This window comes from Vulpes lagopus, chromosome 3 (genome assembly GCF_018345385.1).
Source record: "Vulpes lagopus strain Blue_001 chromosome 3, ASM1834538v1, whole genome shotgun sequence".
Lineage (NCBI taxonomy): Eukaryota > Metazoa > Chordata > Mammalia > Carnivora > Canidae > Vulpes > Vulpes lagopus.
The window spans coordinates 152,203,229-152,220,181 of record NC_054826.1 but is presented as its reverse complement, the minus strand read 5'-3'; the positions used below and the strand labels follow the sequence as shown (position 1 = coordinate 152,220,181).

Below are 16,953 nucleotides of genomic sequence, written 5' to 3'. Positions count from 1 at the left end.
TTTATTTTTTTAAACCACATTCACACATTCCTTCTATGAGTTTTGAAAGGGAAATATGTAGGTTAAGACACAGGTAAGTGAAAAAGCGAGCCATCCAAGGTGTCTGCACACATCCCTGGGTAAGGGCAGGGAGGGGGAGCTTCTGTACCATACCCTCCCCTCCCCCTTTCTGAACCACAAACATGCTCTGCTTGCACCATCTTCTGATGCTGCACCTACTGACAGCGGGCGGGGGATGACAGATGTCCAGAGAGGTCTCCTGCAGGAAGTGAAGCCTTACCAGGAGAAAGCCAATCCAAAAGGGACAATCATGGATACTTACATTTTTTTTTTTTTTTTGCTTACAATTTTTTAAAGAAATAAGTTTCAATTCCCAAATCCAGTAGAGGCAAAATAACATCCTCCTAAAGTAGTCCAGGTGCTTACAATCCCTTCCAGCTGGTGTTATTATAAGCTCCCTGATACAATGCTCGAGGAAACAAACTGAAGAGCGATGACACAATGAGAGGCAGAGCTGGAGGCCTTCTGCTGGCCTCCGCAGGACTTTCAAAAGCCCCGCCAGGAAAGTCCAACAGTTTAAAATACCTCCAATCCTAGGCGAATAGCTGCTTCTGTAAAGCTTCGTCTTTCCTTCTCGAAATTCTTTTTTTGCTCTTTAAACAGGGACCATTCTTCCTTGAGACGCTCCTTCTCCTCCAGCAAGTAACAGTCTCGCAGCAGGGACGTGGTGTCATCATCGCATGCCGTGGCGAGCTGCTGCTATTAAATTTTAGAACATAGTATAAGTTCCAGGAGGTCCCCGCAACACTCCCAGTTAAAAGTAAAGCAAGGGGAGCTGAGACTTCAGGAGAAGGGCAGAAATCATGGAAGAGCAGGAAGTCAAGTGAGGCTTCTCAGGGGAGCCCCACCTGTTAGTAAGCAAACAGCCGAGTGCTGGGTAGACCCTCTGAGCCACAGGAATACAAATCCAGCACGGGACTCAGTAAGATCCTGGCCATTCACATGGGGAAACAGTTTTAAGAGGCAACTCACATTTACCTGTAAAAGCTGCTGCTGAGTTTTAATCATTTCTTTACACTGCTGAATTTCTAACTCGAGTTTTTCAGTTTCTTGTTCGTGGTCTTGTCGTGAGATTACGTCTTCATCAGTAAAACCTTCCAGGTGTACCTTTGAAACTAACGTAAAGCCAAGTAATTTGACATAGGTTTCTCACCACTTGGTTTACGGTGCTTTTTGAATTATATTTAAAAATCAAGGCTCTCAGAATTTTTCATTCTGGAATCTCATAGGTTTTCTAAAAGGTACTTATTTCCTCTGTCCTTTAAATATCTCATAAGCTGTAATAATACAACTAAATTTATAGTATTTTAGCACTATGAAAATTTTAAAAAGCAAAGCAACTTATTATGAGGGATTCACTACAACTACAAATCTGTACTATTTTTGGACTAAAATGATATCCTTTACTAATAGTTCTACTATGAACATTTATAATCCATATTTATCCAAGTCTATGTCCTAAGAATGGACAACCTATATTGAGAGAAGAGAAAATTAATTAACAAATCTATAAACTACTTTTGACACTTCTTCAAAGATCAATGCAGTGCTACAAATCATGCTCGCTGGTACTAAATTTGACAAATAGGAAGTCCAAACATACTTGCTGCTTACTAATAGATGGTGATTGAAATCAATAAAATCTCATGTAAATTAATTGTGGTACAAAATTTTGCTGATTACTCTTTACTACTGAAGACAACTGACAGTGATTTTGTGACTTTTGACATTTAGAATAAATTTCTTTCAACAGACTTATTTACTGAGCAGAAATCTTTATTTTCTTGACTTAAAAGCATGCAAACTTTAAAAAATACCAAAAATTAAGAATCTATTTATCAATGTAGATCTCTACTATCTACAGTAACAGAGAATGGTGTCTAAACACCATTAACACTAATACACGTTAAATGAAAAGAGCAGTGTAGAAAAATATATAATATTCCATTTTTGTGTGTGTATATATATGTACATACATAATAAATATATATATAAAAATTTTAAGTTTGAGAAAGACAAGAGAGTGTGCATGCATGAGCAGGGGGAGGGGTTGAGGGAGAGGAAGAGAGAGAGCAGCTCAAGCAAACTCCATGCTGAGTGCAGAGCCTCACATGGTGCTTGATCCTGACCCTGAGATCCTGACCTGAGCTGAAACTAAGAGTCAGACGCTTAACTGACTGAGCCACCCAGGTATGCCAGGTTTTTATATATTTTAAAATAAATATTTTGTGGGTACCTAGGTGGCTCAGTCAGATAAGCATCTGCCTTTGGCTCAGGTCATGATCTCAGGGTCCTGGGATCGAGCCTGTGTTGGACTCCCTGCTCTGAGGGGAGTCTGCTTCTCCCTCTCCCTGCTGTTCCCCTTGCTTGTGCTGTCAAATGAATAAATCTTAAAAAAAAGAATCTTGTAAATGCCTACAGAAAAATCTAGGAAGACAAGCACCAAACTGTTAAGTGTCACGGGTAGGAAACAGAAACCTGAATATTCTACTTCATATACTTCCTAATTGATACTTTATATTTAACATCTATTATTTTGAAAATAAGTTAAAAATAAATTAGCAACCTAGGAGTATATAAATATCTTGGAATAATAAGTGAAAAGTTCATATTTATACCTATCACAATGAACAAATCTTAATTTCTAGATTGGTTAAGAGACTTGCTTCACTTTATTCAAATACATACTGTACTCAGAAGAGATGGAGATACGTAGTGTCCTCTTTTCAGAGAGAGATTCACTCTGAGGACAAAGTATTTCTCGATGAGGTTCAAACCTCACCTCTAAAAGTAGACAGAAGCTTGATTATCAAACCACACACCCAACTGAGCTCAAGTGTCAAGTGCTTCAGGGTCTGAGCCCCTAACGCAGTGTTCCAAGTGACTGACACTAAGAGCAGAGTGTCACAACTCACTGGGCACGCACTGCGGTAGTAAGTTACCTTGGTTATCAAGTTTTTCTACATGACTTTTCAAAATTCTCCATTGTTTTCTGATGCTGTTGGTCAGCTGCTCTCTCACAGTCTCACAGGAAAGGTCCCACATACTCTCTCTACTCAGTTCTCCAGCATCTTCTTCAGCATCAGAGATAACCTACAAGCAAGAGAGATGAAAAGGAAAGACCAGTATCTTAAAATGGCTCTAGATACTCAGGCAGTGCTAATCAAACCGATTATCAGAGATACCAAAATCATTTGTGCCATATCTTATGCATATATACCTGAAGACAAACTCTGCAACTCAAGTCTCTTCAAATATGAATTTGAATCCAAATATGATAGTGAAGAGTCCTGGAGCTGTGTGGGGAAGAGTTATTTGCTATTGCCCAGTGCTGTGTTAGAGCTCTCACAGGCTAACTCATCCTCAAATGTGGGAAAAGTGATGCTTCGAGAAGTAGACACACTGACCCCCTATCATGCACCCAAGAGGCAGAGCTGAGATCTGAGGCTGCTTAAATAAATAAACCACTGAGGTTATCTACAAAGTAAAAGGAACTGTGAATCCTATTTTTCTCATATAATTTTGAAAAATAAAACTAGAGATTATTTTTCTTTTCACTTTACCAAGACATTAAAACATGGGAAAATACTGTAAACCACTGATATAGGATCACCTAGAATCAAAGCAAGATAAAGAACACAGGGAAGCAGTACTAAAATACATTATGTCAAAATAATCTGTAGCTACATAAATATTATTTTATATATATGTGCAGATATCATATCTGCATATATATGATATCTGCATGTATATGACAGACATATATGTATACATATATATGATATCTGCATAATCTGCAAAGTCCTAAATTTGTTGTTAACATCCAGGAGAGTAGACAGAGATATATTTCCCTGACGTGAACAATAAAATATCTTGCATGGGAAGAAAAGGAGAAAGGTCAAAGATGAAGGAATGCTGATCAGACCGTTCCCATGGGCAGGTGCAGCAGGAATGAGAGGGGGACTCGGCTGGGAGAGCTGTATCACTGGCCCGGGTGAGCAATGGCTGCCAGAGGTCTCCTGGGGTGGGGGGTGGGAGTGGGGGGCAGGCTGGAGAAAGGCCCAGCACAGAGCTCACTGTGACTCTGGTTCTTGCCAGAAAATCCTCTGGAGCTACTTGCCAATAATTCTTCCAAGGAGCTACACCTTCTACGTGTTAAAGCATACCAGAGCACTGTAAAGATACTCTGAAACCACAAAATGAAAATAAAAATTTAACTTGAATTTTTAGTATATGTTTGGCTATAATTAAACACAATGATACATTAACGAAACCTGAAGGCTACATAAGCATTCTAAGGTTATATCTGATTCCTCTTACTATAAAGCTCCAAAAATCCTTAAAAGGAAGGATTGGATTACATCCTAAGAGGAAAAAAGATCTAGAAAAACAGATACTTTAAAAACAAAAAATATACTGAAGCGATTATTGTTTCTCCACATGTAAAATCTGAATTATTAAGAATTATACAGGATACTATCGACTGGCTGTAGTGGCGAGGAGAGGGGGAATTTAAACATCTGAGAAAGGTTGTCTTTTTTTTTTTTTTTTTTTTAAGATTTTATTTATTTACGAAACACACAGAGAGAGGCAGAGACACAGGCAGAGGGAGAAGCAGGCTCCATGCACGGAGTCCGACATGGGACTTGATCCCGGGTCTCCAGGATCAGGCCCTGGACTGAAGTCAGCGCTAAACCACTGAGCCACCCGGGCTGCCCGAGAAAGGTCTTCTTGATCTACACTACACTACTTGCTTTTGCTAAACAAAAGCAGGTAATAATGGTAAAGGTTGGGCCAAAAACTGAAGGAACCGCAGGAATAACAGACACTGTGTTTGGTCTTGGAGATATATTTGTGCAAGTTCACAACGAACAAAAAGTGACAGACTGTGAGAAAAGGCTGAAGTCAAGCAGATCCCAAACTGGACAGTTTAAAAGAACATTAAGGTAACATTTCTTTTTTTTTTTTTTTTTTAAGGAAAAAGAGATAGAAGGTGGGGTAGGTTTATCAGTTAGACTGATACAAGGTAAATAATCCCATAATACAGGTTTAAAAACCAAGTTCTGATAACTTGATAATTAGCATTTCCCATCAATGTTATTTTCAGATTTTAGTCACTTGGCTGAAGCCAGAATCTAAACACGTAAAGCAGTAAAGTTAACAGAAGTTTTCACCATTACATGACTTGCTTTTTTCAGACCTCTGCACAGATTATTCCCTCTGTCACATGCTCCTAACCCCAGGAACCACTACCTATTCTCAAGAGCCAACTCAAATGTCATGTTCCCTGTGATGCCTTCCCTGATTGCCACACCTACTTTGCTCAACACCTTGTACCACCCCTATTATAGCTTTTAACATGTGTAACAATCACTTTTCCACATGCCCCATCTCCCCAAAGAGCTTCCTGAAGGATGCAATGGACTGAACGTTCATGTTCCCTCAAATTCACAGTGAAATGCTAATGCCTGAGGTGCAGGTAGTCAGAGGTGGGGCCTGTGGAAGTGATGAAGTCATGACAAGTAGAGCCCTCGTGAATGGGGTGAGTGCCTTGGTTGAGCTCTTCTCCTTTGGTATGTGAGGGTGAGGGGACAAGGAGTCAGCAGTGTGCAATCAGGAAGACGTACTCTCACCGGATACTGACCCTACTGGCCCCCAGATTTTGAGCCTTCCAGCACCAGAATCGTAAAAAATAAATTTCCGTTGTTCTTAACCACCCAGGCTGTGGTAGTTTGTTATAACAGCCCCAACTCAGACAAAGAAAGAAGTCAAAATCCTTTTAGTTTTTTCTTTCCAGGGAGCAGAATGTAAGGGACATTCAGCAAATTTCTGGAAAGATTAGTAGGCTCCCAAAGTTAATGCTTCACTCTGAAAAGTAAAGCCGGCTCAAGTACAGAATACCTAAACTATTAAGAGGATACTCAGCACAATGGTTAGAAACATGAACTCTGGGGTGAGACAGACTTGGATTTAAATCCTAGTTCTGTCACGTGTGATACTGGACTCATTAGACGAGTGTGCCCCAGTTTCCTCAGCTATAAAATGGGGATAATTATGACAGGAAAAGCATCAAATTAGAAGAGTGAAATGAGGCAATGCTCACAAAGTGTTTATCACAGTGTTTGGCACTCATCTCCATCATTTCCCAAGTTCTAGAAACATACAGGGACATTTTGTTGTTGTCGTCCCAGTGACTGGAGCTGGTACAGTAGTGAGTGTCCTGTCCAAAACATCAAGAGTGTCCCCACTGGGAAGACCTATCTAATGTTTTAATTGTTCGACTTAGCAATCTGAAACTGTAGGAGAGAGGAAAGAGCCACTTACAGTTCCTGTACTATCATCTGCTCTTTCTCTAGGTTTCTGCTTTTGGGGAGAAAGAAGAGAAATCATTTCCTTTTTCATTTGCTGAAGAACCTTCTTAAGTTCAGCATTTTCCATTAGGATTTGTTTCTGACGATATTCATAATCATTCAACAGAATTTTATACATTTCATCTTCATTCCTGAGAAAGAAACTGTCAGTATGAAAATGCAGTTACAGGAAGAAAAGTCTGATGAAATATATCAATTTAAATTGGACCTTACCTGGCCTCAGTTTTACCCGTCCTCCAGGAGCCTCTTTTTCCATCGGCTCTCCCCACATAATTTAAAACTTCCATAGCTAAAAACATGAACATGCAAAACAAAACCAATTCTTACCACACATTTGTTAAAGTGTATAAAACCCTAACACAGTCTATCACACATAAATCAACCTGGTACAGATTAGGATTTGGGCTCAAACAGCCCACATTTCAGGTTCCAGTTCTCCATCACTGTTAAGCACTGAGATCTCGACACTGATTAAGCCTGTTTCTTTGTCAGTACAGAAGGAATAATGAAAGTATTTACCAAAGAGTTGTTGTGAAGGGTAAAAGAAGTTAAGACACTTAACAAAGTCTTGATAAATGTTATTTTATTATCATTATTAATTTTATCATTGGGGTAATAAGCAAACTATGGCCTGTAGGCCAGTTGCCCGATTTTCTAAATAAAGTTTTGCTAGAACATTGCCACACCATTTGTTCATATTAGTTAGTTTTACACTACAAGTGTGGGGATGAATAGTGATGAAAGACTACAGACTCCACAAACCTGAACATATTTACTATTAGAATCTCTACAGAAAAAGTTTGCCAAGCCCTGTGTTGTCATCATCATCAAAGGAATCAAGGCCCCTGACAGTACTAGAAGGAAATAAGAGGACAAGAAGTTACTGTAATTTTAGACTTGATAAAATCATTATGAAACTGTCACTTCCAATTAGGTTTGCACTAGGAAACAGCCAGGCCCCAATAAAATAAGGGCTCTGTAACCCGAGTTAAATCTTTAATAAATTTCTCTAATTAGGTGCTACATTTTATACTTACAGCATTTCATCCTTCTCTTTATTTAATTCATGAATGAACACGAGGTTAACCAATGAAGTTTAAATTTGATTATCCTAAGATTTTCAACCTTGTCTTAATTGCTTATTCCATTTTCATTTTTCAGTAATTTTTAAAATAAGATAGCTGACTAATCGCAAAAGCTCTGCTGTGCAGAATGGCAGTGATGCAGTCAGCACTGAGCTGCCTGCTGACAGCGGACACAGCCCCCACCATGTGACAGCTTGAGACATCTGCTCATCAGCTGTTGTGTCAGCCAAGCTCAGTTTCGGAAACCACAGTTTAGGGCATTACTGTACAATGTAGGTTAGAGGACAACCTATAGTCCACTTGGAAACCACTCTTTGATAAATAAATGCATAGATTTCCTGGGCCGCATCTTACCAGGCCAGCAAAACTGTATCTGCAGAGCTTTACTCTTGTGTACGTGTGTTTTTATTTTCATCTATGTGATTTACCTGAAGGTATGCATATACTTGGATGAAGTTGCAAATTGCTTTTCAAAAGACTCTTAAGCACAAGTATAAGCATTAACATTCACAGTTCATCCTTTAGACTAGGTGCTTCAAAAATGCACAGCTACATTTCTTTAAAGGAACAGATGTAAATAGTTTGGCCTGATGAATAATTTTATGAAGTTAATTCCAAAATCACACTTTTTTTGATACTCAGAAACTCATCTTGATTTTTCTTATTATCAGTTTTTTTTCTGAGGAGGATTAGAATATCCTCTGGCTTGGGTTTTCCTCTGTGGAACTACAACTACCATATTAAAAATGATATATATAATTCTTATATGCAACAAAACAACAAAATTATTATTTTTCACTAATAAGTTGCCTCAATTTCTAGTTTATATGGATATATACTGGCTATAAACAATTGCATGAAGCATAAAAATTATGAGCTACTGTGCTCTATTGTTCACATTTATTTCTTAGCATTTTAGCTTATTTACTTTCTTCTATCTTAACCAGTTGTTTCTTACCTATTTTTTTATCCTTCTTGTTCATAACAAGCTGATGTAGACGTTCCTTTAATTTGTTATATTCACGTTCTTTTCTCTTCATATCATGATTATATTGAGTAGCTCGACTTGCAATGATATTTTGTAATTTTTGTACCTGAAAATAGCATTTCCACTGAATGAGTCCCTTTATGATTGATAACCCCAGTTAAAATTTGTAAAGTAAAGAAGTTCTAGCATCCACCTCCTCATAAAATAATTTTAGAATTATTCTTCTCAATGACCACTGGACATCACTTTTTAAAGTATCACTAAGTGATTCACATAAAGTTTTTGTTTTTTAATTCTGAAATTTCCAGAGCTTACTAACATCCCAAATTATCTTTTTCTTCCCCTTTTACCCTATATATAGACTCTGCTCCTTTAGAAACCAGAAACTCTTACAGAAGTATTAAAGTGATTAAAACTTCATCTGGGAAAAGAATTAATCTGATCATTTGTAGGGACTTCCTTATACTACTGACTTGAATCGCTTTATACCTTAATAATCTGTGACAAATTAGCCACAGCACATCCCAGCACATAAACAGGTTTGTTTTTATCTGACCATAAATAGTTCTCAAATTAGAGTAGGTCCACGGGCAGCCCCGGTGGCGCCGCGGTTTAGCGCCGCCTGCAGCCTGGGGTGTGACCCTGGAGACCTGGGATCGAGTCCCACGCCGGGCTCCCTGCATGGAGCCTGCTTCTCCCTCTGCCTGTGTCTCTGCCTCTCTCTCTCTCTCTCTCTCTCTGAATGAATAAATAAAATATTAAAAAAAATAGAGTAGGTCCAAAGAGCAGAACCTGGTAATAACATTTGCTGAGTGCCTACTATATGCCAGGCCCTACTACTGTTCGAGGTTTTTATCTACTGTGGCTTCTCAGGCAGACCTTGATTGGACGTGTGTTGTTTCTATACAAACATTTTAATCCTGCTAGAGATGATCATGTGTAACTTAATCCTTACTAAAAATTAACCATATACTAACCACTGAAGTGGAACCAGCAGGTCAAGTCAAAATTTTCTGTGAAATAACTCAAGGAAATGTGTAATTGACCTTGCAGTTTAATTAAAGTATTTCATTATCCACTAACTGCATTACTAAATAGTCAAAATACGACAAAACAAATCTGGCTAAATCACTATAAAGTCATTAAAGAAATGCACTCCATCCCTAAAGTCCTTACTTATAGTTAAAAAAAATTTATATAAAACACTGAAAATAAATACTGTATTTGTATAGTTATCAGATGGTCAGGGATCAAACTGTAGAACACTGAGAACAAAATGTTTCTTATGTAATTTTAAAAAAATAATAATTTCAAATGTATTAAATCTATAGATCCAAACACTAGTAAACACTTGAGCCGAAATGAGACTAGAATTGATGTCTTTAACAATCAGAAATAGGATTTTTAAATGTGAATTGCTTTTTTTTTAAAGATTTTATTTATTCATGATAGAGAGAGAGAGAAACAGAGACAGAGAGAGAGAGAGAGACAGAGACACGGGCAGAGGGAGAAGCAGGCTCCATGCCCGGAGCCCAACGTGGGACTCAATCCCGGGACTCCAGGATCACACCCTGGGCCAAAGGCAGGCACTGAACCGCTGAGCCACCCAGGGATCCCTGCTTTTTTTTTTTTTTTTTTTTTTTAAAAGCAAGAACTCTTCTGTCCATTTAGTCAAGTAATTAATTGTTTAATTGGATGAGCGATGCCAATATTTAAGAAAGAGAAAGAAGAGGCATGCCCGATATTAAGTATAGGTATGGCAGGAAATAAAAGATACACAGTTAAAGCACCCTTGTGCCTGAGAAAAAAATAACAACACATTTGAGTCCAGGACAGATGGTTGAGGACACTGGTTGTCACAAGCTATGGACCAATGTCCTAAACTGCATGATTTGGGGGTGGGGGTGACAGGGAGAGCACCTGACCTCGGTTAAATACACTGCAATGCTGTATACAGAGGCCTACCACAGCAGTCTGACAAAGGATCAATTAATGTTCTTGTTTTAAAATGGGGCCTGGTCATGTCAAAAAAATATATATACCACTTAAAATTCATCTTCAGTAACTGACAACTCACCTCATCTTTTTCATTTTTCAGTAGCTGATGCAAATTCCGATTCTTGCACTGTAACTGTCTGTCTCTTTCCTGAAGCCCAATCATTTCTCTCCTGGAGGTTTCCAGTTGTTCCTAAAACATCCATATGCAATTGTGATTAAAATTAACATAGGACTCAGAGCAAATGAATTCTTCAAAGATTAGTAAAAACAACACACACACACACGAGGGTTAGCTAAAACTGCAGTTTAATGGCCCTAAAACATTTACTTAAAACAATTATTATAAACCAAGACTATAAAGTTATAAATTTAAGTTTGAATATGTTAAATATTTTATTTAAATATTTTATTTATTAAAATGACATTTTTTATGCATATACAAAAGAGTTTCAAAGTGGATCCCCTGAAAGGCTCTTCACTTATTCCACTGATGCTGTCCAGCCTTGGTGGCCCAGCGGTTTGGCGCCGCCTTCGGCCCAGGGCCTGATCCTGAAGACCCGGGATCGAGTCCTGCGTCAGGTTCCCTGCAAAGAGCCTGCTTCTCTCCCTCTCCCTCTGCCTGTGTCTCTGCCTCTCTCTGTCATGAATAAATAAAATCTTTAATAAAAATAAAATAAAATTTCCTTTTAGTACTTTTTAACACTTCTATAGTATATTCTTCAAGAAAGAACCAAAATCATATGGAGATAAGTCTAAGAGGATGTGTGACCAAGTGGCAACCCTTCAGGTAAAAAGGGTGCAACCAAAGCATGACATTTGTTCTCCTTTGCAAATGGTAACCTCTCAAGATTTTTTTTTCCAAAGAGGAATGGCAGGATTGCTGGAATGAGTATAGGAGAAGATGTTCATTTTGAATTCATTCCACACATTTCCTGAGGAAATGTGCCAAGTTCTGCATGAGACCATTGGAATATTTTTAAAATCCTCTTATCTTTATAAAATATAAAAGCCACTCAGGTTTTGGCATAAGTAGCCACAAATAACAACTTGCACAATCTCTGTAACAATGGACCTCAAGATGATTTAGGAATTTAGGAAATTTAGGAGTATACCTTGGATAACTCTACAGTTGTCAGAATTTTTGGCACCCTCTTCTTCAGTGGGCTGAATACTTCCTGTCATGCCAGACTACTTGGAATGCCTGCACTTAAAGGCACTGGGCCAGTTGATATGTCCCATGTATGTCAAATCAGATGCACTTTGAGTGATTATCAACACTTTACTTGAACTCATCATCATCCCTGCAAATCTGTATATCACTTATCTCATATCATCATCCTCTGTAAACTTCAGACACAGACCTGGTTGGTATCTTAAATTAATGACTCTCTTATTCCCCAAATTCAACTTTTCATAAAATTCTACCCATTTTACCTCCAAAGGTTGCTTTGTATTTCACTTTTACCATCTCCACTGGCACTACCGTAGTTGAAGTCCAAAATCTGCTAAGGCTTGCTAACAGCTGTCCTTTCTACCATGCCTTCTGGGGCCCCTACCATCTCTGTCCCAAATACAAATCTGCACCTTCCCCATAGTTTCTCCACCTTACTGCCAGGTTGATGTTTACACCGTGCCCATGATGTCTTCCTTTCATTGATATTCCTTGGTGCCTTTGGGTTTCTGCACAATGCCTCTCACATCCTTGGATGCCTGGGGCCCAGCCTCACCTCTATCACTCTTCATCATAATCATACACTTCAGTCCCTACAGTCTCTTATACCTCTGTGCTTTAAACAGGTTATATACCCTCTGCCTAGAATGTTTTCTCCAAACACTAGTAAATTTCTGTTTACTTCTCAAATCTGAGACCATGTGTTAACTCTGTGATGCATCCCCTTACTTTCCACACCAAGGACAACTAATGAAGGAAATAGTTATGGTTCAATGTATCTCTTTCCACTAGATTATAATCTTCTTGAGAGCAGGGACTGAGGTTCACTCCTCTGTAAAACCCAGTGTGCCTAGCACACAAATAACAAATTGTGCTCAATGAACTGAATGAATCATATGCTAGATCTGGAGGCTCTTCAAGGACAGATCAGCAACTTTTGCCACTGAACACACTTTTCTGTCCAGGGCAAAATATTCTGATTTTGGCCCAGGTAAAACCTGAATTAGATGATTTCCTGGAAAACATTCTATACTCTGGGCTGTCCTAATAAGCGACTACTCCTTAGAGGAAAGGCTAAACAGGCCTGGATTGCCAATATCATTGTGTGATCATTCACTAGCTATTTACAAAATACTCAGCCAAGGTTACCGACATATAAAAAGTTTTAAGGCAGAATGATGGCCTTCAAGGGCTTACAACTCTGAGTCAGTCTAATTCATAAGACTTTCCATAGGTCTCTCTGATTAAGATTAAAGTATTATCCAAAGGGACACCTGGGTGGCTCAGTGGTTGAGCATCTGCCTTTGACTCAGGGCGTGGTCCTGGGATCCAGTCCCACATCAGGTTCCTCACAGGGAGCCTGCTTCTCCCTCTGCCTTTGTCTCTGCCTCTCTCTCTCTGTGTGTCTCTCATGAATAAATAAATAAAATCTTAAAAAAAAAAAAGTATTATCCACAACTCACAGTCTTTTTATAACCTCAGAGGCCACCACCTACCCCCTCCAGTCCCCGTCAGGAACAATCTCTATCCTTCAGGCATTGTATAAAAACCTAACAATATTAACAAGAAAACACTGTTACCACTTTGCTGTGCTTAGGAGACATGTGGTTAACTGAAATACAGGTTGACATGCAATTTCTACCTTAAGTTTTGCATAGCAGTTCTGCAGATGGTCCATATCACTTCCCAGTTTCAGATTCTGTGTTTCCACATTTTCCTGAGCTAGAAGGTTCTTCCGCTGAAGTACAAGTAGCTCATTCATACAATTTAAAACAGCAACTATATTTAATTCTCTCTTTGTGTCTTTACCTTTGGATTCTTCATATAATGAAGGAAAACCGAAAGTAGTCAATTCCTGGTAGAAGAAAATGTTTTTCTCAAAGTTGGTTACCAGATGACTTAGTATAGAAACAAAAGACAGAAATCTTTTCTCAGAAATAATGAAAACCATCCTGAGTCAAGAAATTATAAATATCCCAAAGGACAAAGAACTGAGAGAACTGGGCTCTTTATAGTCTCTGTTCTACAACTGCCTGTATCCTGGGGGAAGGAACTTAGGTCTCTGCATCAGTAAAATACGGGAGAGATTCCCAGTGGAGAAGCCCCTAGAGTGAGGTGGAGGCCAATCTACTGACAAAAAAAGATATCTACCATGTATCTAGACTAGATGATCACAGAGCTCTCTGCATATCTAGTATGTTCTAAGTCCCTGGCCAATATATAATAACATACATGTGCTTAACAAGTATTTTCCTCATAACTTTGATATGTTCTATTATATAACATGATTTATGCAAGTGCTTCTCACAAAATTTTTTTTTTACCTGATCAAGATACGAAATACTTTGTTCAATATTCTCTTCTGTGCAGAAGGCACTGAAAAAACTGTGCACATTTTTTGATAAAGGTATTGAAGAACATAGCACTTGCTGTGAGTATAAACTTGATGGAGACATCTTTGTTTCTGAGGTATATTGACAGATATTTTTGCTTTCTGGAAGAACAAAAAAAGCATTTACTTAAATTTACAAAACATATGGAAAGCCCCCGTCAGGAACAATCTCAATCTCCAGGCTATCTCCTGAACTATCTCCATTCCCAAAGATTTTGAATTATATAAATATTTTTAAGTATTTTCAAATTAAGACAAGGCTGTTTTTCTATGAAAAATACATAAAGTTGACCCTTGAACAACACAGAGGTTAGGGGCAACGACTCATAAGCTGAAAAATCTGTGTATCACTTCTGACCCCCCACAAAACTTTACTAATAGCTAGTGTTGAAAAGAAGCCTTGCCAATAACATAAACAGTTCATTAACACATATTTTGTATGTCACATGTATTACATACTGTATTATTACAATAAAGCAAGCTAGGGAAAAATTAAAATCAGAAGGAAGAGAAAATACATTTACAGTATTGTACTATAGTTATCGAAAAAATCTGTGTATAAGTAGACCGACAAGGTCCAAACCCATGTTACTCAAGAGCCAACTGTACTTTTTTTTCAAAAAGATACAAATATACACTGCCCTTAGTAGGCATGTTAAGCTATAATATACTACCTTAATTTACAGTATGTCAGACATAAAAATAACAGACAAAAATAAAAGGAATAAATCACAGCAACATATTGAAGTAGCCAATAAATTTATTTCAAATGCATAAACATTCCTCTCAAAAACAGTAACAAACACATCATCCATCAAAGGCACTGAATCCCACTGATTATGGCACAATTCTTAGCTTTCCCAGATAAATTTTCTGAAGATAAAAATTAGATATTTTAAAACTATCTGTCTCTCTAGTCACATCTTCAATATTTGTGGTAATTATTTTGTTCCATTTAAATATTTACCTTTATAAATACTGCTTTAGTTGAAATTTATTTTAGACCTAGTTACCTGAAGACAGATCTGGATCTGTAACAGTCATCCACTCTCCCATAGCAATCACCAGAGCCAGGGTACCTGAGGAACCAGTTCAGCAGTGAAACATTTAGTCCAGCTGCTGTCACTCTTCTTAGGTAGGCATCTCCTTAAAAAGCAAATTGTAGAACAGTAACATTTAACTAAAAATATAAAATCAATGTGTAAAAATAAGGATTTTACATTTTTTATTTCCATACACTCCCATATAGAACGTGGTACAGCTCAGTAATAACCCTGTGTATGTATGTGTATGTGTGGGTCTGTGTAAGGATCAGGAGTAAAGGGTTACCAAGTTCTACCAAGGTATTACTTCTTCATATACAAAGTACATGGTACATGATTTGACTCACAGTATAAATCTAAGGCACAGCATTGTACTAAGTAAAAACGACTTCTATATTATATCCTCTAAAATAAAGTACAAGGTATTTATACAGATAAAAAAATCTTCTTGGCTAGCAAAAAAAAAAAATACTATTCCCAATGTTAGCACAGATGTAGAAAAAATCATACTTCCATACAATGCTCTCCAGAAAGATCACATCAACTTAAACTACTACTAGCAATTTGGCAATACGTATCAAATTTTAAAGGATATCTTTTTTTTTTTTTTATGATAGTCATCACACGAGGGGCGGGGGGAGAGACACAGGCAGAGGGAGAAGCAGGCTCCATGCACCGGGAGCCTGACGTGGGACTCGATCCCGGGTCTCCAGGATCGCGCCCCGGGCCAAAGGCAGGCGCCAAACTGCTGCGCCACCCAGGGATCCCAATACGTATCAAATTTTAAAAATGAAATACATTTCTATCTATAAATACCACTTTAAAATTTTTATCCTAATAAAATAACGATTTGTGTTTGCTCTGGTAACACAGACGAAAATTTGAACAATACAGAGAAGATTAACACGGCCTCTGCACAAGGATGACATGCAAATTCGTGAAGCATTCCATATTTTTGTATGGGGAATTTAGGACAGAAAACAGATGAACACATGGTGAAAAAAGAGAGGCAAACCATTAAACAGACTCTGAACTATAGAGAATAAACAGTTGCTGGAGGAAAGTGGGCAGGGGATGGGCTCAGTGGGTGATGGGCATTAAGGAGGAAACTGTTAATGATGAATCTCTAAATTCTACACCAGAAACTAATATTGCACCGTATATTAACTAACTGGGATTTAAATAAAAACTTGAAAAAGAAAAAAAAAATGATTTGTATAAAGATTCATCTATAAGTTGTTCTGGATAACATCAAAAAACTGGAAATAGCTTATACCCTCCACACAGTAGGAGACTGGTTACATAAATGACACATTTATACAACAGAACACCTTTAAACACAAGTATGTAGAATTAGGGGGGTTACCAAATAGAAATGAATGAAGTGGACTATGTGTAAGAACCTTTCAAATAACCGTTTCACATAACATTTTCAGCCTACCATCCTGTTTCCATTTTTTTATAGGGAAAAATGGAATAAATAAATATTTCTCCATCACAAAAAAATTCAAATGAGATTATAAATGTCAATTGGCGGGATCCCTGGGTGGCGCAGCGGTTTGGCGCCTGCCTTTGGCCCAGGGCGTGATCCTGGAGACCCAGGATCGAATCCCACGTCGGGCTCCTGGTGCATGGAGCCTGCTTCTCTCTCTGCCTATGTCTCTGCCTCTCTCTCTCTCTGTGACTATCATAAATAAATAAAAATTTTAAAAAATGTCAATTGGGGATTTATTTCAAGGTCAGGGATAGAAGGAGGAGTAAAGACTGCAGGCAATCTGGAGAACATGTGCCACCACTCTGGACAGCTACTTCTGGGCCACAATAAATTGTGGCCAAAAGAGAAAG

At 38.1% G+C, this 16,953-nt stretch overlaps 1 protein-coding gene and 1 non-coding gene across 4 annotated transcripts in view; one reads left to right on the top strand and one right to left on the bottom strand.

Annotated features, from left to right (window-relative positions):
- The window catches only part of LOC121488324 (SSX family member 2 interacting protein), a 47,660-nt gene that overhangs the window by 14,935 nt on the left and 15,772 nt on the right, over positions 1-16,953 (bottom strand). The window contains exons 2-11 of one of the 3 annotated variants that reach the window (XM_041750813.1): positions 15,079-15,211; positions 13,998-14,167; positions 13,316-13,528; positions 10,582-10,692; positions 8,475-8,610; positions 6,645-6,720; positions 6,385-6,574; positions 3,003-3,153; positions 1,039-1,175; positions 586-756 (exon numbers count right to left, since the gene is read on the bottom strand). In XM_041750813.1, the coding sequence (XP_041606747.1) occupies positions 586-756; positions 1,039-1,175; positions 3,003-3,153; positions 6,385-6,574; positions 6,645-6,720; positions 8,475-8,610; positions 10,582-10,692; positions 13,316-13,528; positions 13,998-14,167; positions 15,079-15,121 (1,398 nt within the window). In that variant the 5' untranslated portion in view covers positions 15,122-15,211. Of the gene's footprint in view, positions 1-585; positions 760-1,038; positions 1,176-3,002; positions 3,154-6,384; positions 6,575-6,644; positions 6,721-8,474; positions 8,611-10,581; positions 10,693-13,315; positions 13,529-13,997; positions 14,168-15,078; positions 15,212-16,953 lie in introns of all 3 variants that reach the window. The other 2 variants (XM_041750812.1, XM_041750814.1) reach the window with 2 other exon arrangements.
- Positions 15,963-16,065, top strand: LOC121488460. The gene has a single exon (XR_005987088.1). It is a non-coding gene; the product is annotated as a U6 spliceosomal RNA (small nuclear RNA).